Below are 25890 nucleotides of genomic sequence, written 5' to 3' on the forward strand. Positions count from 1 at the left end.
TGAACCCATGGGCACTTAAACACTAAGCCATGTGCTGAGCTCTTCTTCATATTTTATTTGGGTACAGGGTTTTGCTCAGTTTCTTAGAGCTTCTGACTTTGAACTCAGAATGCATCTGCCACAGCCTCCCAAGCCACTGGGATTAAAAAATGCAGCAGCATGCCAGCAAGAACAGAAAATGTGATAACGAGTATCTCATCAAATTTTAAAAATGTTCTTTAAACATCATAAAGAATATCAAAACTCTCTAGATTTAAGCATTCCAAAATGTGTGCATACATAAAAACATTATTAACACATAAAATTACTCTTATAATTATAAATGTAATTTTATGTGAAATTATTTTTACAAACAAGTTGCTCAATAGGAGAAAATATTTAACGTTCCATATTTGATTAGTTTCTAATATCTAGACTGTATAAGGTACTCCAGTGGGTCATCAATAAAATGACAGTTGCCCAACTAAAAGATGGATTCACAATTGTGAAACCCTCATAGTGGCAGCTGCCTTTCATGGTGTTTGCTGAGGATGCCGATCAACAGGCCAACGGTTAACCATGGGGATGATCCTAGAGGGAGGCTGCCCCTGTCCTGGATCAGGACATGGTGCCTGCAGGATTGTTTTGACTCACCTGTTTTCCCAAGGTTGTTGATATGCTCTATGCAAATATGGGGCACCTCTGAAGCCTGGGGGATCTGAGGATCAGTCTCCTCTCCCTGCTCAGGTGACACATTCTGAGGCTGACATGGACTCTCAAGAGTAGTGCGGCCATGTGATCCTGCAGGAGCCCAGCAGGGGCCACCCTTCCCACACACTTCACACTTCTTCAGATTTCTTAATTAGATCAGAACTGATGGAGTCTGAATCTTATTTATGCTTTCACTGCAAGTTAAGTAAGAAAACAACTGTAAGGAAAATGAAAGGAGACAGAAAAAAGTGCAGAGGCAAAAGCAAAACCTGCTCACCTGAGCTGCTAGCTTTGTTTATATCAACAGGTTACTTCAGGTCATGGGCACCATTAGTACATATTGTTCCTGGTATTACCAGGCATGTTACAGACTTAGCAACATCATGCAGCCTATTCCTCAGTCACATACTAAGTTGCAATGTGCAAAGTTAGGAGCTTTATGTATCACTCAGGAAAGTCCATTGCATAAAGTTACTGTTATGTGGACAGGTTTAGGCTCAGTGAAACATTGTGGTTGTCCAACAAGAGTGTTCCTTTATTCCCAGGAGCTGTGGGCCTGAAATCAAAGTGGAGGCTAGTAAGACTCTAACACAGAGCCTCCTCATGATGGACATTGCCATAGCAGCTAGGCATCCTGTGTCTCTGCACAGAAGGTTTCCTAGCAGTCAGGTATTCTCTGTCTTTGCACAGAAACTTCCTAGCCACCAAGCATGCCACAGGCATGAAGCTATCAGTGACCTCAATCCCAAACACAGAACCCTTACAAACACCTCCAAAGCTGAAGAGGATAAATCTTAGTATCATACTCAACTCTAGCATTAACTAATTATAAAAATTAGGGCTGGGGCTGGGGTTCAGTGGTAGCACACTTGCCTGGCTTGTTTGATGCACTGGGTTTCATTCTCAGCACCATGTATAAAGAAATAAAAAATAAATATTTATCAACAACTAAAAAAATTAAAATGTTTCTCACCTTTACGAGAATAAGAGGAGCTGGGGAAGGGCTGTCAGGGATGCAGGAAAGGGACAACTGCTCTTTCTGTAAATTTCCTGGAATCTCAGGAAGAGGTTTGCCAGTTTTCCTGTCTTATCAGAGCCAAAGAGGCTGATTGGAGCTCCATGGGCCCCAGATTCACCCTCCTGCTGACGAAGAGGGTCCCCCTGACCTTGTGTGAGGAGGAGGTTCTTCCACTGAAAGGGCTATGACCTGCAGGCCAGGAGGATGCACAAAAGGTGGGGTCTCCACAGGGCCTCCCTCAGAGCTGTAGGCCAGCCTCCTCACCCACATTGCCCAGTATGATCCAGCTATGGTCACTTGACAGTACACACATGAGAGTCTGTCATATGGAAAGTGACCCAAGCATCATATGCACACAAGTGAAAAATGCCACAGAATCATTTAGCTTGGGAAATCAGGAGACTAATTTCCAGAGACTGAAGCCATTTTGTGTCTGTCTAGTAGTCACAAAAGCTGGAAATGACCACAGAATGTTATGTGATCTGCCCTTTTAGCCTCCCTGGATATGGACGCTTTTGGGTTTCTACATTAGCAAACCCAAACCAAATTCAGAAGAACTTAATTCTAAACTCTAATTGACCTCAAACTAAGGACTTTCTAATACAATATTTTGGTTTGTTCCAGGCATGGTCCTGCATGCCTGTAATCCCAGCCACTCAGGAGGCTGAGGCATGTACATCTTGAGTTCAAAGCCAGCCTCAGCAATGGCTCGGGGCTAAGCAACTCAGTGAGAGCCTGTCTCTAAACAAAGTACAAAATAGGACTGGGGATGTGGCTCAGTGGCCGTGCAACCTAAGTTCAATCCCTGTTAACCCCCTTCCCCAAAACAGAGGCCCTCCTTCCCTCTGATGGGCAGAATCATAGCCTCAGGACAGAAGCCCCTGTGCTGCCCCTTTATGAGCAAATCACTAAAAATTCTTCTACCTTTTTTCTCAAATCCGAGTCCTCATTATTGGATTAGCATTTGGTGCAAGGATGGAGCTTTCAGTAATACCTTAACTTCACATTTCCGAGCCTCACAGCTGTTATCTATCAGTACATCTTTGGCTTTGAACTATTTTTCCTGCAAAATAACATGGGTTCCTACTACAATGTTTCCTGCAGCATTTCTCCTGCACATACAGGTAGTTTGCTGAGGAATGTGACATCTCCTGTCCACTTAGGTCAGGAGGGCTGCAGTTAAATTACTTTATGGCAAAGAAAGCATGTGGGCATCAGCACATGGGCCTATTTTATACAATTATTCCTTTTAACCTTGTGTTCCCACCATTGTCATCTGTCTGTCCCTTAAAACACTGAGAGACAAAGGTTCAGAGAATGCATGGCTTTTGCTGATGGTCTTGCAAGATGGAACATCTGAGGGACCAGGCACACCCAGGGCAGTTATGATCAGCATTTTATCCTCTGGTGCACAAGGCTCTCTACCCACCCAGTTCCTCAATAGCTAAGAAGTATGGGGTGTACCATCTTTTAGACCATCACCTGGGTTTTGCTGTCATTTAAATATGCTACTGGCACAATGGCACATGTCTGTAATCCCAGTGGCTTGGGAAGCTGAGGCAGGAGGATTATAAATTCAAAACCAGCCTCAGCAATTTACCAAGGCCCTAAGCAACTTATCAATTACCTGCCTCAAAATAAAAATAAAAAGAGCTGAAAATATGGCTCAGTGTTTTAGCACCCCACAGTTAAATCTTTTGTATCAAAAGACTTTATACACACACACACACACATGCACACACACACGTGTGTGTGTGTGTGTGTGTGTATCATTGCTTGTCCCCACCACCCTTTCTTCCCTGTGGCAGGAGAGCCTTGTTGGATTGAGTGCATCTTGGCATGTAGACAGATTTTACTTCACCTTAATTAACAGATGTTTCAATCTCTGTTGGTCAGGTTGACCCCTCCCCCACCTCCTGTGTGTCAACGGGGGTTTAGATGCATGGACTCTAGATCTGCCATATCTACAGGCTGTGGTGCTGTTCCTGTAACCTCCCATTATTCTCTATTTCTCTCAGACTGCTCTTCTTACACCACAATGTTACATTTAAGGCTAAACACTGTATTCTGAAGTGGATCTCTCAAATTTTTGTTTCTCACACCATGAACCTCTTATCAGAATCATCCACACGTTCTTACTAACTACTCCAGATAGAAAGAAACATTATTCTACATAGCTCTATATTCTTCTACACACAGAGCTGTAAATTCTTTTCTACATTCCATTTTGGCATATTATTTTGATTCATATCTGTAAAATTATAAATCAAACAGTAACTGTCTCAAGTAATTATTGCACTGTGTAATTCTATGTCTTTTGAGGAAGTTAAAGAAAAACCAATAGTATAATTAGATTTGTTTTTCTGTACTAGGGATTTAACTCAGGGGCATTTGACCACTAAGCCACATCCCCAACCCTGTTTTGTATGTTATTTAGAGATACAGTCTCACTGATTTGCTTAGAACCTCACTTTTGCTGCAGCTGGTTTTGAACTAACAATCCTCCTGCCTCCATCTCTGGAGCCACTGGGATTACAGGCATTCGACACCGTGTCTGACCAAACCTTCTTATTTGTCATTTTCTTCATTTGATTGACAATAGATTGGAGACACCACCTGGAGTTATTTTCTCAAACCCATCACAGATATGTTCCACCCACCTTCTTTTTACCACAATGAAAAGGGGGTGGGGATGCAACTCAGTGGTAAAGTGCACCTGCCCTGAGTTCAATCCCTAACTCTGGGGAGAAAAAAATAATAACTACGGCAACAAAAGAACCTGGAGGTCAGCCCTCATTTCTGGCAGATATGTGGCCTCTGCTCCACACTTGTAAGGATATGAGCTCCCCTTGGCTCCAAGTGGGAGGGTGGGTTGTTACAAAGCAGCACAAATGAGGATATTCTGAGAAAATTCTCTTTTACTGAGAGAATTCTAGGATTGTATTACAACTAGATAAAAAAAGCAAATGTTGAAAAGGTCTCAGATACAGACAGAGAAAGCACATTATCTAAAGTGGTGGAAAGGAACAGAAAATATGAAAAGCAGCCAGTGAACAGAGAAAGGAGGAGATGGAGAGGATGAGGAGAAGGAAGGCAATCAGAGGACACCAAGCCCAGAGGGGAAGACAGCAGATATTCCAGGTTTCATTCCTTCCAGAGACTGTAAGCACACTTCAGGACCCAAGGAAGAGCAGAGTCTGGACTTAGAAAGACAACCATTGGGGATGCAGATGCAGGACATGAAAAGTAAGATGGGCTCATCACACAGGCACTAGCTCAGCAGCTAACTTCATAGCCTCAGACATGAAGCAGAATGCACTGTAAAGCACACACGTTGCCAGATATTAACTGAATCTTATCGATACTGTACGGCAGGTGTTATCAGTCTGCCAGCTGTCCATATGTCCGTCTGTTTTCAGTGGGCTTACAGCTCCCCTCCAGATGTGCTTTCTAGCAGGTGACAGATGATATGTGATACTCATGATCTTGTGACAGTTGTCTGTCCTTATGACATCCCAGAGCTGGCCCCAGTGATGGGTTGGAAGCTCTGCAGAGCAAAAGTCAAACAGATCCTCATTTCCTTCTCTCTCTCTGCTTCAGTGGGGGATTTTGACTGAAGTTGAGACTTCCAATGACTCCAATTCCCATGAGAAAGACTCGAAGCACAGTTGCAGACCTCAGGCCTGAGAGACTCAGGAGCCAGGCTGCCAGTGCCCCTCTGCTTCCCAGGCCTCGAAGCTCCCATGCTCCTTATTCCTGGGTGAGTCATCTTGCATGGCTCCGTGGTCCTCATGCCTCCTTTTACTCTCTCTCCCTCCCGTGATTTCTCTCAGTTTGAAATTCCCATGTGCCTTCAGTCTCTTGACCTGATTCTTGGGAAAACTTCCTAATTTCACCATAAGGAGACCATGCATAAGAACATTCAGGTTTGGAAAGACTCGAGCTGCCCAGGGGCTTTTTTTTTTCTTATGCTGAAAAAAGCAGGAGGACAGGCAGAAGGAGCATCTCTGCCATCCCTGCTCAGGACTTGTGGAGACACTGGCACTCAGACCCAAGGCACTCAGACCCAGGCACAGAGTGTGTGAGCAGATGCCTCCCACAAGACCAGGAGCAGGTAATGCCCACCTGGGAAACACGGCTTTCCAACCACTCATCGCCCTTGGGCCATGGGGGCTTGATTCAGAAAATGACTTCGCAGCAAGGAGAGCATTTTCCATAATTGTCCTGCAGATAAGTCTTTTAGAAAAGGGAGACTAACCCAAAGGAAATAGTCAAAACAGTGATGAAAATGAAGATGGGAAAACTTTTTCCAAAAAAGAAAATACTTTCCTTATTTTTGATGTTCCTCATCCTGAATGCAGAAGGTGCTCACGTATTCCCTCAGGGATCTGGGACTGAGTAGCCATGATGTGTGGGTTTCCTGTTCTCGCTTTCCCCCAGGAGTGGGTGCTGCTGTCGAGGACTCTACAAAAGGTGCCGTGTGTTTGGTCGTCACAGAGAGAGCCCCCAGCCAGCTCCACTTGGGGATCAAGGGCCAGAACCAGGAAGCATTAGGCTTCTCAGCATGTGGGTGCCACCCCTGGGTGATGGTGGGAAGTGGGAAGAGGCCACGGTCAGGAAAGGGGAGAAGGAGCAGTGTGGACAGATGGGATGTTAAATGTGGGGGAAGGAGGAGAACTCATGCTCAGGGTACCTTGTTGCCTGAGTGGCTGACAGGGTAGAGTACTGGTGGAAGCCAAGACAGAAGCAGTCCCATCATGCAGTTCTCTGTGGACCTTCCCTGGTAACACCTGCGCCTGGAAACAGCAATCATCATTTTTACTTCATCACCATTGAGCAGCAATGCTTTTGCCTTTCTAGCTTCTTTTCCTCAACCTGTTTATAAAATTTTACATGCTTCATATTTTCATGTAATTATTTTTTTACTGATTAGCATTATACTACATGAATATATAACAATCAATTCTATTCTGGCATTGAATATTTGTGACTATGAAGAAAGTAACAGCCATGAAGATTTTTATGGTGATCTGTTTTTTTTTTTTTTCTGATTAGTGGACATATAATCTCAGTCATCTTGGATATATACTTGTGACTAAAATTGCTTGGTTATGGGTAATGTCTATTTTTAAAAGAAACAGACATTTTCCAGAATAGCTTTAACACCTTATATACAAGTCAATGATGCATCAGAATTCCCCAGTGTCCAAGGACGATGATAAGTCTGTACTTTACTAAAAACACTGGAATGAACTTATGCAGAGTGTGATTCAGCAGCTAATAAGCCCAACCTGGCTGCAGTCACAGGAAAGAAAAGACACATTTGATGTGAAATGTTCTGGAGAGTCTGTGACAAAACCTTTATATCCACTGTCAATATTTTTACTCATGGATGTGTGCGATGGCTTTGCCTTCATTTTTGGTTGAGATACTTGTTGACCATGAATGGCTCACACTGGTAACAGCTCCTAACATGATGTGCAACAATAGACCCAGCCCCCACCCGAGCAATAAAGTTGCATAGCTGCTCAAGTCCTGCCACTCCTCACATACCCTCCTCAACCTGCCCCTTCATTCTGAATTTCTAGTTTATCATCCTATAACCATAAAGATCTGCAGAGAAGTGGGGATTAGCCCAATGTGTGCCCACGAGGCACCACTGAACACTCAGGGACTGCTCCCCATGGACAGGCCAACATTTCCCGCCCATGAAAATCCCCACCTTCTCCCACTGTCCACTCATTCTTGCTTCCTGCACAGCTGTGATGCTTCTCGTGACACACTGATTGACTGAGCCTGTTGCTGGAGTGCTGGGCATGCAGCACGTGTCTTGTGTTTCTGTGCTCCTCGGCCTCCCCAGCTGTTGGTGACGTCTGTCTGTGGAGCTCTTATAGGTGTGGCCAACTCATTCCCACTGCTGTCTTGTGTGTGGAATCCTGTTCCATGACTCATATGACTTACCAGACCTTTCCCTGGTGACAGGGACAAGCTGCTCCTCTTTGGGACACCTGCAAACACTGGTGGTGTGAGCACTCTAGCATTCACCCCCGGGCACACATCTGGATGCATGTCAGATTGCATTTGCCAGAGAGTAGAACAGCAAGATCCTGATGTCTCTGAACATTGGGATGGAAAAAAAAGTCATTCAAACCACCCAAGGAATGGAGATTAAAATAAGGTATGATAAAACTTAGAGAACATTATGAGCTATGTGAACAAATATTCAATTTATATTACCACCAAATAACAATTCAGAATTATGAAATTTCTACATAAAGACCAAAATCTTTCCTGAGGAAGTATTAATATTGCTGAGAAAAATGAATTAAATCATAGCTAATGGAAAAACATAAATTCCCTATCAACTATACAATTTTTTAAAAGGGGGATTTTTCTCCACCTTACTTCCTAAATTCATTCAATATTGCCCTCCATTAAATTTTCTCAGTGAGTCAGCATGTGTATACACGTACACACTGCAGAACTTTTAATCATGTTAGAGAATAAAGTAGCTCCAAACAGACTTCATTTTTCCAGTTGTCTTCCAATTCCACAAATGAAATTGTTTGTGCTATAGAGTAACAGAACTTACGTAAAATGTGATAATTAAGTAATTATTATTGTTGAGCAAATAAAGATCAATAAAGCAAAATAGGGCAACTACAATAGAACTCATACCCTGATTACTGACTTAAGACAAAGGAGGCTGTGGGAAAGCTCTTGTCTTTGTGTGGAAAGCGGCTCACTCAATTGAATATCCACATACACTTAAAGAGACTTATTTTGTAGCTAATCTCTAAAACTAGGTAGCTTTTTATCTTAACATTTAAGGTACAGCAATAATTTCAAGAAGGTAATATAGGCAAATGTTATCAGGGTTTAGGTAAAGATGTATTTTATATGTGAAAAAAAACACCTTGCCAAGCATGAAGAAAAATATTGATAAGTTAGAGAAAGATTTACTTTAAACTATATAATGCATTGAAATGCAAGCAGCTCAAACCAGCTGAAATAGCCACATAGCTATGCTGTGAAAGAATCTCTACATATCTATGCATGCTACAGGGATGCTGCCACATCGATGTTCATAGCAGCACAATTCACAATAGCTAGACTGTGGAACCAACCCAGATGCCCTTCAATAGATGAGTGGATAAAAAAAATGTGGCATCTATACACAATGGAGTACTATGCAGCAATAAAAAATGACAAAATCATAGAATTTGCAGGGAAATGGATGGCACTAGAGCAGATTATGCTTAGTGAAGCTAGTCAATCCCTAAAAAACAAATACCAAATGTCTTCTTTGATATAATGAGAGCAACTATGAACAGAGCAAGGAGGAAGAGCAGGAATAAAAGACTAACATTAAACAGAGTCATGAGATGGGAGGGAAAGGAAGAGTAAAGGGAAATTGCATGGAAATGAAGGGAGACCCTCATTGCTATACAAAATTACATATAAGAGGTTGTGAGGGGAATGGGAAAATAAACAAGGAGAGTAATGAATTACAGTAGATGGGGTAGAGAGAGAAGATGGGAGGGGAGGGGAGGGGGGATAGTAGGGGATAGGAAAGGTAGCAGAATACAACAATTACTAATTGGGCTTTATGTAAAATTGTGGATGTGTAACCGACGTGATTCTGCAATCTGCATTTGGGGTAAAATTGGGAGTTCATAACCCACTTCAATCTAATGTATGAAATATGATATGTCAAGAGCTTTGTAATGTTGTGAACAACCAATAAAAAATTAAAAAAAAAAAAGAAAAAAAAGAATCTCTACATATCTAGATAATGTCCCAGAGGTCAGTAAACAAGGCCAATTATCTTTTTTTTTTTAATTTTAATGTTATATATGACAGCAGAATGCATTAAAACTCAGATTACACACAGAGCACAAATATTCACATCTCTAGTTGTACACAAAGTAGGGTCACACCATTTGTGTCTTCATACATGTACTTGAGGTATTATTGTCCATCTCATTCCACTGTCTTTCCTACCCCCATGCTCCTTCCCTTCCTCTCCCTCCTGCTTTTCCCTTTGCCCTATCCTCCCATGCTCCCCACCCCTATGGCCACCACAGCCTTAAATCAGAGAAAACATTTGGCATTTGTTTTTTGGGAAATTGGCTAACTTCACTTAGCATTATATTCTCCAACTCCATCCATTTACCTGCAAGTGCCATGATTTTATTCTCTTTTAATGCTGAATAATATTCCACTGTGTGTGTGTGTATATATGTGTGTGTGTGTGTGTGTGTGAGTGTGTGTGTGTGTATACACATACCACATTGTCTTTATCCTTTCATCTACTGAAGGCCATCTAGGTTGGTTCCACAATATAGCTATTGTGAATTGTGCTGCTATAAACATTGATGTGGCTGTGTCCCTGTAGTATGCAGTTTTTAAGTCCTTTGGGTATAAAACCAAGGAGTGGGGTAGCTGGGTAAAATAGTGGTTCCATTCCAAGTTTTCCAAGGAATATCCACACTGCTTTCCATATTGGCTGTACCAAGTTGCAGGCCCACCAGCAATGTATGAGAGTAACTTTTTTCCCACATCCTCGCCAACACTTATTGTTGTTTGTATTCTTAATAGCTGGCATTTTGAATGGAGTGAGAAGAAATCTTAGAGTAGCGTGGATTTGCATTTCTCTAATTACTAGAAATATTGAACATTTTTTTCATATATTTGTTGATTGATTGTATATCTTCATCTGAGAAGTGCCTGTTCAGTTCCTTGACCCATTTGTTGATTAGGTTATTTGTTTTTTGGTGTTAAGATTTTTGAGTTCCTTATATATCCTAGAGATTTATATTGTATCTGATGAGCATGTAGTAAAATTTTGTTCCCATATTGTAGGCTCTCTATTCACCTCACTGATTTTTTCTTTTGCTGAGAGGAAGCTTTTTAGTTTGAATCCATCTCATTTATTGATTCTTGGAATTAATTCTTGTGATTTAGGAGTCTTATTAAAGAAGTTGGGGCTTAATCCTAGTCCATTCATCTTGAAGTGTCACTTCATAGCACTGTTAGTCAGTGCTGGAAAGGTCCTCAGCCTAGCAGACATGAGCAAAACTCAAATGATGTCCATCATCACTTGCAACTTCAAAATCAGAAGGTCTCAAGTTAATAAGAGAAAATAACAAAAGTTGCCCCATACATAAAGGAGAGTCTTTTACAGCTGGTTGGGAAAGCCATTGTAGGAGACATTTTTGTATAATCTAAAAAATTAAACTCCACATTCTCTTTGTCCTGCCAATTTCACTTCTAGGTATAGATGCCCCAAATTTGCATAAATATTTACTGAACACATGCACAAAAGTGTCTGGAGAGCATCATTTCTATCATCACAAAAGTGAAAACTAGCCTAACATCTACTAACAATGGAACAGAATGAACAGGTAATTTTGCACCAAATCTAATATTTAGGTACCTATTATTATATGGATGAATTTCAGAGATACAATTCTGGAGAAAATAAAAGTAAGACAAATGTAGCACATGCTGTCTGATCCCATTGACATGTACTTCACCTTATTAGGGAAAATAAAGGAAAATTTAGTGCTTGCATTTTCACAGGAGAGGCAGAGCTCTCAGAGGTGCACTCATTACCCTCCCTGCAGCAACCACCAAGGGCATGGCAGGGATTGACCGCTATGGCCTGGCTCACCTTGGGCAAACTTTTCTTGGCCTTATGAACTAACATGCTGACAGATTCCTGCGATTGCTACATGGAAGTCTTTATGAAGCCATTTTCTGCCTACCATGTTGGTATTAAGTTAACTTTGCAATTTTAAATAAATTCAAGGCCAGTTTTTAGCAAGACTGAAGCTCAATTGCTAATCCCCCCCTCAGCTCTGGATGCCTCAGGCTGTGTTCTCTAGCCATGAGTACTCCATTTCTCACCTTGACAATCTGTACAGCAATTGGTAGGTGAGTTTACTTTGGCATATGCAGTTCACTATAGCAGTATGATTCTTTCATTTCATTCATTAATCTATTCAATGAAATTAAAATTGAAACTACTTCAATAGCTATTTAAATCACATTACAAATATTTCAGCAGAAATAAGAAGATTTAACTTTAAAAGTAGACTGTACCCATGTGCTCTATCAATCACATTCTGCATCTGATTGGGATTGGACTCTTTGCTAAAAGTCGACATCTACAGATAGGAAATGTGAGAGCTCTTCACAGCACTGTTGCTGTTATAATGGATGTTGTTACCTAGACACAAAAATGCAAACATGCCAATAAAATAAAACTCTCTTTCATAAATGCAAATTGGCACCTGTACTTTAGCATTGATTCTCTTAAATTTAGTTAAAAAGGGGCAAAAAAATTATCTGAATCCTACCCTTGGCTTCATTTCATTCCAGTTATAGTTTTTGACAGTGGTTGGTGTCAGTGGTTTAGTTTTTAATCTTCTCTTCTATTGGAATTCAGAAAAGAAATACCAGTATTCTATAACTTCACCCATAGACATATTTTAAAATCATGACCTTTTCCTAGGACACTTATTTATATTTTCTTTTTACTCCAGAATGAGCCTCTATTATTTGGTGACTCATAGCTTTCTGAAGCATACAAAGTATGTCAGAATCCTGGGAATCTTTAAAACACCCCTGAAATCTAAACCTCTTTGACCCTGAGTGTCTCATCACATGGCTCTGGCTAATGAGAGTGCTTCCAGCCCCTGTGGGTACAGGTCACACACCCTGTAGCTGTGCATGGGCACTGATATACTCCAGCTGGACAAAGCAGCAGGAAGTCACTCCTGCAGCACAAGGGGACTGCAACCATGCTTCTCACAGAGGATGCAGATGCAGCCTGCTGCAGTGAGTATCCCCTCACGTGGGTAGGGGATGCCAATCCTAGCACTTTATGCTCAACAAGTTTGAGAAAATCCTCTGTTTCTTGCTGTGCTTGTTACTCCCGGAGAGCTGCCGTGTGTGCTAGCTGGTACTCACCAGCTGGATTCTTTAACAGCCCATTGATTCTCTCAAATAAAAGGTCTGTATGATATTATTTGTTACAGAAGATCATCTCATTACACTGGGTAAGAAACTTAACATTTTAATATTAAATTTTGGAAATGAGTCTGAAAAAAGTATAGAGCTTTGTAATGTTTTGAACAACTAATAATAAAAAGTGAAAAAAATGTATTCTGCTCTTATACCTAATTAAAATAAATACATTTTAAAAAAATGAAAAAAGTATAGAAAAGAAAATTACAGGCACTGCTTTAAATTTCCCATGATTACTCAAAAGCTTTTTAAAAAGGAAGAAGGGCAGGGGAATACTGTGCTCCTCACAGCATTGCAAAGACATGGAAAAAGCAACCGTTTACACATCACTCTAAGAAAAAGCTGTGGAAGCAGATGGAAATGTGGGTAAGAAATCTCCAAACCCATGAAGTCAGAGGGAAGAAAGAAAAAGGAAATCTTTGTTTTTCAGGATAATACATTTTCCCAACCCTGGGATTTGAGCTTCCTTTCCTCCTTTTAATGGCATGTTGTATTTTATTTGCCAGCAGAGTAAACACTTTATTACTCTTTTAGCAACACTTTGTATCCATGATCATCGTTCTAGAAATGAATTCCAAATAATTCTATTTGCATAGCTTTGCAAGTATTTTTGACTAGTGTCAGCTTACTTCATTTGTGTAATATAAATATATAGATAGTTAATTTTAGTAAAGTCACACATTATCGTTTCTTACAGAAATAACTAACTGGGATTCATTTTATTATTTGGAGAATTCATTTGCTCTTTCTTTGAATTTAAATGCCATGTAATGCTGACTGGAAAATTACATTTGTAATGGCAAATCACATTTATATACCCATTCTACCTTCAAAAAGTATATAATAAATCCCCATCTCCTTTGAAAAGTTAATTATTAGTGATTTTTTAACTTAAAATGATTTAAACACAAGTAGAAACTTTGTAATGAACTGAAAAGTCATGACAGTTGCTGAATTTATTCTCTAAAAACTCATAAACCTCTCTTGCATGACTTAAGCAAAAGGATCACTGAAGTTGCCCTATTTCATGTGACATCTTATCACTTTATTAAAAAGCTGTAGCATCTGCTGTCAAATGTCCATTAAAATCACATAAATGCTCAGGAAAGTGCATGGAATTGCAAGGCGGCCACTGAAGTGTACAGGAATAAGCAAAGTGTGCTGCACACAGCCAGTGGGGCACTAGTGACCCTCAAGAAGGAGGGAACTCTGACACACCAAGCAGCACCCATGCACCCGAGTCAAGGTCATGGACAGCAGGTAGTGCAAACAGACAAGGACAGGAGTGACTTCCTCCAGGTGCACTTTCTAGAGTCACCAATTTATGGAGGGAGAGAGAATGGAGGCTGCTAGTGGCCTGGGAGAAGAACAGGGAGTTCTCTCTAATGGTGCATGGTTTCATTTGGGGGAGTTGAAAAGAGTTTTCAAGGTAGACACTGGGGAGGATTGTACTGATATGTGAATATAATTAAGATCACTGTGTCACTGTTCACTTAAAGATGTTTAATACAGTGCAAAAAATTAAAGGAACTTGCCCAACATCCTAGAGGTACTGAATTACATAATGATTTCTAAACAGGTTTTAAGCTGAGTTCGTCTTTAACACTGAGAAGTTGGAGTAAGGAAGAATGGGTTAGGGTTTCCTCCAGCCTTGGGAAGCCAGTGAGAGCCATGGCCAGGATTTTCATGTGGTCACCAGGCACACATATCATGCCTCAGTGATTCAGGGGTGTGCAGAGCACAGAGGTTGGCAGGTGAAGACATATTTGACAAAGAAGTATGTCCACAGGATGGAGCAATCCAAGGCAGGATGCTCTCCAGTCATGACTAGCATTTGGACTTAGGGTGGATCTTGGCACTCCCTAAGAGCTGCATACCTTCTGCCATGTGAGTATGATGAAGCAGGCAGTATCCCTGAGGACAGACTAGTAGCCATATCTGTCCATTTCTGGGCTTCTTCATCCAGTTCTAGCAGGAGAAGATCAAAGACAAAAATTGATTTAAATATTTTGATTCTATGGGGAATGAGGAAGAAATTAATGTTTCTGTACACTTTTGTAATAAAGAACCAGATTTTTCCTTACCCAGTGGATAGCGCATCTTTAAATCAATACAAAGCACTGTTGAAGGATTAATGAAAGAGTGCATTGAGCAATAGATCTCCACACTAACTAACAAACTCAAATAACACTGATTACCTTAAGTTTAAAACTGTGGAAGTGACTAAGGTACTACCAACTTTACATGAAGTCATGCTTCTGTCTGCAGATGCTGTCTTCCTGCCTTCTAGATCTGAGAAGGTAAGCCCTCCAGTTTTAGAAAGGGCTTTCCAGATTCAGTCAGCATCAGGGAAAACATCATGATTTGGGTAGTTTAACCAAGTTTCATGTGTTTTAGATTTGGAATCTTCATTATTAAGTACATCATTTTTTGAAAGTAAGATATTGACAATTTATCTCTAAGAATATTGATCATGCAGGACACCATTAAAGCATCAATATGAATGACGCATGTACACCATTTCCTGCTCACCTATTTATTTGGGCACCAAGTAACTAAAAAGCCTCTCTTGCATGTCAGTTGCAACTTCTCAAGAATTAGAATTTGGTTTGACAATTAATCAACACTCAACCTATGAAGCATTTATTATGTGAAACTTCAAAATGACAAAAAAAAACCTTTTAGTTAATTTTATCTTGATTTAAACATGTTTAAAAAGTAGTGAACCCCGGCGTGGTGGCACATGCCTGTAATCCCAGCAGCTTGGGAGACTGAGACAGAAGAATTGCAGGTTAGAAGTCAACCTTAGCAATGGTGAGGCACTAAGGAACTCAGTGAGACCCTGTTTCAAAATAAAATACAAAACAGGGCTGGGGATGTGGCTCAGTGGCCGAGCACCCCTGAGTTCAACCCCCAGCACCAAAAATAAAAACAAGGAGAAAAATGAGAGATGAAAGATTTGAAATAGGTTTTATTATTACACATGTGATTATTTAGAAGGATATAAATAACAAGGGGCATTTAAAAAATTAATCTCTCTCCTATGTTTCCACTGACAGTGTCTCTTCTGTTGTTTGAAATCATGGAAAGTGGGAACACCAGTTCTGACTTCATTCTCCTAGGTCTCTTGGGCCACTCCAGGACCCAACAGTTTCTCTTTGGGATAGTTCTGACAATAGCTTTCATGGCTCTAGTGGGCAATGCCCTCATGATTCTCCTGATTCAGTGGGACCTCCGGCTCCATACGCCCATGTACTTCCTCCTGAGCCAACTCTCCCTCATGGATGCCATGCTGGTTTCCACCACTGTGCCCAAAATGGCTGCTGACTACTTGACTGGAAACAAGTCCATCTCCCCTGCTGGCTGTGGCTTCCAGATCTTCTTCCTTCTCACTCTGGGTGGTGGGGAGTGCTTCCTCTTAGCAGCCATGTCCTATGACCGCTATGTGGCCATATGCCACCCTCTGCGCTATCCCATGCTTATGAGCTGGCCACTATGTCTGAGGATGACCATGGGGTCTTGGTTCCTGGGAGCAGCTGACGGGCTGATGCAGGCAGTTGTTGCCCTGAGCTTCCCATTTTGCAGCAGGCGAGAGATAGACCATTTCTTCTGTGAGGCCCCTACACTGGTGCGCTTGGCTTGTGCTGACACGTCTGTCTTTGAGAATGTCATGTACTTCTGCTGTGTGTTGATGCTCCTGGTGCCCTTCTGCCTCATCCTGACCTCCTACAGTCTCATCCTGGCTGCTGTCCTCCACATGCGCTCCCCAGAAGCCCGCAAGAAGGCCTTTGCCACCTGCTCCTCACACGTGGCTGTGGTGGGGCTCTTTTATGGAGCTGCCATTTTTATCTACATGAGACCCAAATCCTACAGGTCAGCTCACCACGATAAGGTGGTGTCAGCCTTCTACAGCATCCTTACCCCTATGCTGAACCCCCTCATCTACAGCCTGAGGAACAGCGAGGTCAAGGGGGCCCTGAGAAAGTGTGTGGCCAGTGTGTGGCCTTGACGCTTTATTAACAATACACTAAGTTGCCCCAGCTTTTGTGGTTGGGCAGAGTGAGTGGTGGGATTTTTAGATTTGTAACTATAGGGACCCCTCCTTATGAATTAGAGACACGATCCACATTGCCCAGGGGATACCTGGAACCACTGATGCTCTCTTTGAAAACATTGTTGACCTTAGCTGAACACTGAGTGCTGTGGCCATAACTTTTGCAACTTGAGGTTCAAGAGCAAAAGTAGCATGCTTTTCTTTTTCCTTCTTTGCAGTTTCACATGTATATTTATACTTAGCAAAGATCTCTGCAACTTCTGCCTACAATTCTTTTCTCATTAAGTGGAGAGGTTCATCTTCTCAGTCAGACTGGAGCATTGCTGTGCCAGATTCTATACTTATGCAATATGTATTTCTGGATTTTTTAATTTTAAGTTTTCAGTTTGTAGTTGATTGCAGGTAACTGAGTCTATGGTGCACAAAACCCGAGATAAGGGAGAACAATTGGATTCCCTTGGATCTGTATATCTGCCCCCCACATTTTACTTATCAATAAACCTGCATGTTTTAATGAGCTTTTACTCAAAAAGTGAATTCACTATTCCAGCAATTTTGGGATTATTATCTATGTTTCAACTGAGGTATACTTTTTAAGAAGTATGATGCTCACAACCCAGCCTTTTCTTTCAAGCTATTTCAATAAATACAAGCCTAATAGTCTACACTGTAATCAAGAAAGGCTACATGCACCAGCCTCCCAATTCCCTCCACCACCAGTAAAGCACCCTCAAGAAGGACCATGGGTCTGCTGTTTATCCCATCATTTAGTTTGGCCGGTTCTATTCTTGTCCTTGGAACCCCATGATGAATAGTCCTACATCCTGTGTTTTTCTCTCAGTTCAAACACTCCTCTGAAACTCTGCTCTCACCAGTTCTTCACCCTGTTTAATTCCTACAGGTCTTCTATTGTCTAAAATGCCACAATGTGTTTCCCGCTGTGTTTTGGAGGATATCTGGACCATGTTCAGTTTGAATCTATGGAAATTACAGCTTATTTGTGTGATCAAAAGTTGTTGTTGTTGTTTTTAATAACTATTATTTAGGTAGATGGATGGTGAACTTTTTCTTGACTTGTTTGCTGAAACAGAATGTTAATATGACATTTCCACCACCACAGTGCTCAATATTCTTTTGCATCCATTGTTATCAGACTTTATTTTTTAGAACTTCTAGTGAGTGTCTTGGTAACTTATTTTGTTTTTAACTTGGCTTCCCCCTGATTGCTGTGAAAGTTCTATATTTTTGTAGTATTTTACAGTCTGATTTTTTTTTAATTTTGTTAACTGGATGTTTTTATTCTTGGAAAGAAATAATAAAGCATGTAGTCTCCCCAATGAGCCCAACTTGGTAGTTCATTCATGGACCATATATGACATTTAAAATGCTATATTAAATTTAGTATAAAAGAAAAAATAAAATTATATATTCAGTTGTTTGTTGTGTATTTTCAAACACTCACTTTAATTCAATGGCTGAAGATGAACTGTTTTTCTAATTGTGTATTTGTGTAATATATCTTCATCCTCTTTCATTTTACTTTAAACAATGAAACTTACATGTTTGGTTATACTATGCATTTTGTTTTGTTCAATATTTTTATGTTGTGCTAAGGATAGAACCCAATGCCTCATGCATCTTAGGCAAGCGCTCTACCACTGTACCCCAACCCCAGCCCTTTAACACAGGCTTCCATTTCCATTGGAAGAATGATGACATTGAGAATCTGAAATTTTATAGAAACATTTTATGCTAAAATATAAAATATTGTATAAAAATGATAAAAATAGAATTTTAAAAATGATGTTTCAGGTGGTCAGACTATATGTTTTATCTTTAACTGGTGAATTTTTATAAACTTATAATAATTTTCAGGGAAGACATATGGCAAGCTTGCAAAGCTCTTAATTTTAAAATAAAATAATGAAACATATTTTTGTGTTGTGAAAATGTATAGGTATTATTTGTATAAAAGTAATTAGTACAAATTCAACTCCATGAAAATAAAAATAAAATACTCAGAGATTAACTATTTTGTTTTTTACTTTGACTTATTTTGTTCTCATCTGAATTACTTCTTTAACAACTATTTATTTTCTTGAGTAACATTTAGTCCAAACTTTGTTTTCCACTTAAAAATAACATATTTTAGAGCAAGGTATTTCTAAGACACTCTATCCTCTGTAACTTTCAGATCTTTCTTGACACATGGATATTGCTAAAGTACAGGACAACAGGAAAGAGAGAATTCATTTACAAGTACCATCTCATTTACTGTTGGAAATCTGCCTCCTTTCAATGAATCATATCCTGGTAATAACAGTGCACTAGCCCTGCAGGAAGTTTGCTTCAGGGATCCAATATCCTGGGATTTGAGAATCATCTGCATTGAGCTAATAAGAAGAGAAAATGTCTTGTCAAACCATCCTAGTGAACATGCTCCTGTTGAGACTTCCTTATCCTGATGGTAAGGTGCTCTAGGACTTTGGATGGGTGCCTCTCATTTTACACAAGCAGCAGAGCCTTTTATACAAGTACACAGTGGTCCAGGGCCAGAGCCTGGGAGCTCCGGGCCCTGCACAGTGGCTGTTCAGGAGGCAGGTCAGTGCCAAGACAGCCTGAGTGCTGGAAAGAGGTAGTGTTCTCTAAAGCTTACATTGCTGTCAATTTTTTTCATATTTTTAAGGCCTGTACATAATTTTAAAATCAAGAATTAAAGTATCTTGATCTCATCCAATAATCTCTTAACTTTCCTTTTACTCTCTGCAAACACATTTTGTAAAATTTGCAAAACATAGCTGTTACTTTTGTCAAATAGCATGACCATTGTAACTGTCACTATGGATTCCCTGGTAACAATTTCATAGTTCTATAATAGTTCTCATTGTCTATTGAAAAGGAACTTAAAGAAGCAACAACTTCAGTGTACTCAAGGTGATTTTCCTTTCTTTAGGTTATTTCCAGGTACAAGGTTAGCTCTACATATTCACCCCATGTTAATGAACAAATTATATTTTTAAAATTATCACAGTGTAGTTGATAGTAAGCTATTCCAACAGGCAGTGCATAGTATCAGGAGAAACTGAAGTCTGAATGTTTGTGCATAAACACAGTAATTGTATTAAACCTGTCAATTTCTACAGAGACTACATATTTTCTATGCTTAAATTAAATGATTTCATTTTATCATGTTGAAATTAGAAAAAAATATTGATGACGGATTGAGGAGCAGTGAGAGATGTTCAGGTTCAGCTCTGGGTTAGATGAATGCAGTGAATCCTCTCACTTAAACCTGTGCACTTAACTCTGGGAGGTTTTGAGTAGATGAGAGCAGTGGTTTCTATGATGAAGTGAGAGCTGACTAGGAAACAGTAACAGATTAATCACTCTGTCTTCACTCCTGTGTTTTCCTTATGACTTTTGGGATACGACTTCTATCAACATTTTAAAACACAGACTGCAGACAGGTGTGCCTACCCCTCAGGACCTGTCACTGCCATAGTAGAAACCAGTAATAATGTCATGCACAAGCCCACCTGCATGCCCTCAACCCACTCCTGTGGAATGGGGGGGGTTCACTGGAACACACTGACGGGTTGGCTAGTGATTAAAACTACAAGGGGGCCAGAGCCACTGCTTCCCATGGGTTAGGTCAGCATTTCTATAGTCAAAGAGTTTTCATTTGTGGTAAATTAATAAAGTATTTCTCACCTACTTCTTTGTGCAATAAGGGTGTTTGGGACACTCCATCTGCTGAGAACGACTATCATAGTGGTGTGCCCTACTTGAATTAACTTGTCAGTTACCAGAAAGCTTATCCTTGGATGCAGCCTATGCCTTGGAAAGTCCATTATTTATTTCATGTTATTTGATTTATTCAGTACATGAGTCTTGACACTGTTGTAATTGCAATGAAACATGGGAATGGGGAAACCTAGGAGGACTCTCTCAGGCCTGCATCCTGGAGTCATGTTCTCTAGTTTAAGAACAAACATTTCCCTTTGATTTTTCAGGAAACTGAAATAAACCCATTTTCTGAATACTCTCTTTCTATACCTGCAATTCTAAAATGTAAGCACAGTCGGCATCATTTATCTGTTGTGACATTAGATAAGATGATCCTTGACCAAGTCGGGCTTAGGGCGATATTTGCCACAGCTGTTATCATCCATGTTGGAATCTAGCTTATACTCTGTCCCTGGGAGACCTAGTGAAAGATGCTTTATGGTAAATTCTGTGATTGATTGAAGAAAACTACCCTATTCAGGACAAATCTAAGTATTATTAAGCAAGATATGTGACATGTGCCTTCGGTGGAAAGATTACAGCTTTTCTCATTCTGGGGAGCCACACTAAAGTGAGTAGACATACACTGTAGATGTAAGAAGTGAGCTCTTCATAATCACAAAGCTTATGTAATTGGGAAATAAGCAACAGCAGATGTTATTGTTTTCAATTTGGAGAGGAAAAGGGCAATGAACTGACAATTCTTTGTCCAAACAAATGTTTCTTGAAAGTAATTGTATGGAGGCATACATAATTGTATTTATTTGGCCACAACATCTTCTTTTTTTTGTCATGAACACATTCTAGGATTTTATCATTTGACTTATTGCTTCCAAATTTGAAAAAAAATTGTGAAAATTATAGTGTACATGAAAATATCCATGATATATTAACTCAAAATAATTCTTTAGCATATTACTTTTACTAATTCAATTCTTTAAGTATATTAATTTTACTAATTAAAATTAATTTGCTAATTTATGAAGAATTTCAAGACTAATAATCAAAGGGCACCATAAGCTTACAATGATTAAATTAGCAGTGCTCTTATGGGACTGTTGTGTTTTCAAAGAATTTATGAGACATGGACAAAGTTCAGAGTCCAAAGTGATGTTGAAAGTATTGTCTTTTAAATATATATACACACACACACACACACACACACAATATTATAATCCTAAAGTATTTATTTATTTTCCCAAAATATTTTGGTAGGCAGTATCTATTCATGACCAATTATAATAATATTCTAAACATAATAATTATGGGTGATATTTGTGGAACTGAAGGGTCATGCATGCTACAATGTTTTTGCATGAATTTTCTTTTGTAACCACCAAACAATGGAAGAAGTGCATACTATCCTAATACATATTGTTAGGCTGTCCAGTCTGTACAGAATAAACTTGAGGTGAATATTGATTTAAGTTGCCTAATTTTATCCAACTACAGGTAAGATATATATATTTCTCAAAATTAAGTCCCCAGACCACAAACTTGTATTTCTGTATGCACATAATTAAAGAAATGATTCCATTGAGATAAGGAAAGGAAAACAAATACATATTAGTTCTTTAATTTTTAGAATTTGTCTTAACAACTCACATAAATTTCTGGATTTTAGGTGTCCAATTGTTAATATGCAGACATTCCACAGGATACTTCATGTGGAAATTTAAATAGAAAAGAGTGTTCAGTGAGTGAAAATTTCAATCAGATAACAAAAATTTTTAAAATACTTTTAGTGTCAAATGATTTTCTTCTTCACATATGAATAGAGTGCAAATTACATTGAAGTATTTTATGCTCTGCAGATTTCGTGGGAAGCTGGTGTCGGCACAGCTGTTGCTGTTTTTATAAAACATGGGTCAGAGAGTGAACCCATAGCATCAGGAAGGGGGGCTGGAAGCTTCCAGGGCAGTGTGAGGTTCTCTCAAGTCTGGGACTTGCCAGGGCATTTTTCAGGGGGCTGGTGAGCTGCCCACATCTTACACAAATTTTCTGAGTAGATTTGTGCAGGACTTGGATGCTTTCCTTCCACCCTCAGGCTAACTCAGCCACCCATAATCACACCTCTGTCCATGGTACACTGTGCTGCCTGGCTTAGCCACAGCAAGCCCTCCTTCATCTGTGGTTGAGCCAGTCACAGAGCACAGCCTTTCTGTCCACACCAAGCAGTGGGAAGACAAGCTTGGACCAGTGCATTTATAAACAGAGATATATGATAGCAGTATTTGCTAACAGTGAAAATCAATACCAAACTCACAGTGATTATGAATATAGTTTACATAGCGATCAGTGGCACCTTTATCCCCAAATTATACAGAGCATTCAGATTTGAAAAGCTACTCACATAATGCAGCCCATCCACATATGGGAAACAGCATGTAAGTGCACCAACGTGGGGGTATATAATGCAAAGTTTGGTCCTAAATAGTGGTGTAAAATTTTGGATTCTATAAAATAGTTCAGGGAAGATATCTACAATATACATAAATGATAAAATAAAGCAAATGTGTATAAATAACAAGATGTGTAAGAAACATTTTCATTAGAAAGAACAGGAAAATATTTTACAGTGGGTTTGCAGATTAATCCAGTTTTTGCCTTGGGGAATGTGACTCAAAACTTATTTTCACGGTATTATAATTGACAAATTATTACTGCTTCTGAAAATATCTAACAACATCACAGCTTCAGGAATTGAAAAAGATTTACAGCTGAATATAGTGAGAAAGTAAGGAATTCATTTATCCTCAAAGAATAAAGGCAACAATTTAAGATTGATTACTACAGAAACTCTTACCACATGTAAAGGACTTAGATCACAATATGAGTATTACAGAGGAAGCAGGCATTTATAAGTGTAATATGCTATATGCATAATGTCTATCTGATGCGTCAGTGATTAAGAATTGGTAAACTGGATGTATATTTACATACATATGCAATTAAGAGGGCATGGCAGTAATGTGTTCAATATTTAACAATAATGTTAAATATGATAATTAGAACAATGGCTGTTTTGATAACAAGAACATCTAAGTATTTAAATTTAAAGACCCTTGTTGGCATACTACATTAGTCACTATAGCTGCAGTGTTCTTTAGAGGTATGCTGCCCACTTACAAAATTTATCTTGGTTTTTAATTAAATTGAAAAAATAAATCAGAAATGGCCTGCTGCACATAGATTATGACTGAACCCCCGCATTGTTTTATTGGTAATTATTAATCTATTACTCTCTGTGAAAACTTGAATTTATAAGGAGAAGATAAATCTCACTGAGTTGTGAGAAGAGAGCCTTTCACCCATGCAGGACATCATGGCCCAGAAATGCCATCTGGAGGTTTCAGTTACAAGAGAGCCACCTGTGATTAGCGGAGGGGCTCTGTGTCCTGCTCATAATCCACGCTAAGTGTTCAACACTACTTCATGTGAAGAAGCTTGTTTGGACCAGTCTTAATTAACAGACTGGCACTTGTCTCCTGCCTGTAAGAACCTAGGATTACTTAAGTGTGAGAGCCTGCAAGTAGCATAGTTTGTTTCTTCATGTAATTTAAGTTCCTCTAAGAAATTATCGACTTTTAAAATAAGAATTTTCAGTCTAACATAGCAGCTCTTTGAGTACCTACTAGATGTGGAAGACAGTTGTCCAGAGGGTACTGTACTGACCAATGGCTCCTGGTCAAGAGGAGAAGAGGTGACCAGGTGAGGAAGGTGGGCGTGGTGGGCCACATCCCTGCCTGTGTGGAATAGAGTAATTTAGTCATGTTTTCTTTCCTAAACATCAAAGTCTGATTTCAGTGATTATACATTTTGTTTAGATTGCTTATTTATATTTTAAATTTCAATTCATCCTAGCATTGAAGAAAATCTCCAGAAACTCCCTTCAATACAAGTGTGGGAAAACTGAAAAGTTGCAATCACAAGAGAGAGTGCAACATCCACTAATCTACATGAATTCAAAAGTCCTCCAACAGGGAGATATTTCAATGTAGAAATCTGGGATTACACAACATGGCTTCTTTGGGCCAGGATGACAGGAAAGGCACCACACTGGCAATCATAGGCCAAGCATCAGCCTTCTCAGACTAGCACTCTGCTGCAGCCTGAGAGAGAGGCTTGTATAGAAGCTGTATATACATTTTTCTAATTTAGCTGGAATTGAGAATATACAAACTCCTGGCAGCTATGAACCATGGAATGCTAAGGATAATGTTTTGCTGGAAAGAAGAAAATTAAATAACTAGACCTCCAAGGATAAGCCTTTCTGTCACGTGACCAAGCCATTTTAAGAACGTTCCAGATCCTCATTTTAATCAGGCCCAATTCCTCAGCCATCCTCCTGCCTTCCAGGTTGCCCACAGCCATGGAGAACTCTACTGATTCCACAGGGATGAACTTCATTCTTCTGGGTCTCTTTGACCACACACAGACCCATCAAGTCCTGTTTTCTCTGGTGTTCATGACTTTCATCGCCTCCCTGGTGGGCAACATCCTGATGATCCTGCTCATCCACACAGACCCCAGACTCCATACCCCCATGTACTTCCTGCTCAGCCAGCTCTCCCTCATGGACTTGATGCTGGTCTCCACCATCATCCCCAAAATGGCAGCCAACTATCTTTTGAACTCCAGGTCCATTTCTCCTGCTGGCTGTGGTTCTCAGATTTTCCTGTTCCTTACTCTGGGAGGGGGAGAGTGCTTCCTCCTGTCAGCCATGTCCTATGACCGCTATGTGGCCATATGCCACCCATTGCGCTACCATGTTCTCATGAGCCAAAAGCTGTGTTCCCAACTGGTAGCAGGCTCCTGGCTTTTGGGAGGAATTGATGGGCTGATGCAAGCCAGTGCCGCTCTGAGCTTCCCCTACTGCCACTCCAGGGAGATAGACCACTTCTTCTGTGAGGCACCTTCATTGATGCGCCTTGTCTGTGCAGACACCACTATTTTTGAGTTTTTCATGTACATCTGTTGCATCCTGATGCTCTTGATTCCTCTGTCTCTCATTGTAGCCTCATACAGTCTCATCCTGGCTGCTGTGTTAAGAATGAATTCTGCTGCAGCCAGAAAGAAAGCCTTAACCACCTGCTCCTCTCATCTGGCTGTGGTGGGGATGTTCTATGGCACCCTCATGGTCATTTACATGAGACCCAAGTCCTACCACTCAGTGGGCCACAGCAAAGTAGTCTCTGTATTTTACACTGTCTTCACTCCTGTTCTGAACCCCCTCATCTATAGCGTGAGGAATAAAGATGTCAAGGGGGCCTTCAGAAATTGGCTGGGCAAGACACATGCTATGTGA

At 40.1% G+C, this 25890-nt stretch overlaps 2 protein-coding genes across 2 annotated transcripts; both read left to right on the forward strand.

The window, feature by feature from the left end:
- The first annotated feature begins 15809 nt into the window (after positions 1-15809).
- Positions 15810-18210, forward strand: LOC144372624 (olfactory receptor 2T33-like). The gene has a single exon (XM_078035945.1). It carries the CDS (start codon positions 15825-15827, stop codon positions 16749-16751), a length of 927 nt encoding a protein of 308 aa, XP_077892071.1. The 5' UTR covers positions 15810-15824; the 3' UTR covers positions 16752-18210.
- A 6744-nt stretch (positions 18211-24954) lies between these two features.
- On the forward strand, positions 24955-25890 carry LOC144372633 (olfactory receptor 2T33-like). Its single transcript, XM_078035953.1, has one exon. The coding sequence runs from the start codon at positions 24955-24957 to the stop codon at positions 25888-25890; it is 936 nt and encodes a 311-aa protein (XP_077892079.1).

This window comes from Ictidomys tridecemlineatus, unplaced genomic scaffold (genome assembly GCF_052094955.1).
Source record: "Ictidomys tridecemlineatus isolate mIctTri1 unplaced genomic scaffold, mIctTri1.hap1 Scaffold_138, whole genome shotgun sequence".
NCBI classification, from domain to species: Eukaryota; Metazoa; Chordata; class Mammalia; order Rodentia; family Sciuridae; genus Ictidomys; species Ictidomys tridecemlineatus.

Coding starts and splice junctions, on each gene's coding strand:
- LOC144372624 (XM_078035945.1), top strand. CDS start 15,825: ATGGAAAGTGGGAACACCAGTTCTGACTTCATTCTCCTAGGTCTCTTG.
- LOC144372633 (XM_078035953.1), top strand. CDS start 24,955: ATGGAGAACTCTACTGATTCCACAGGGATGAACTTCATTCTTCTGGGT.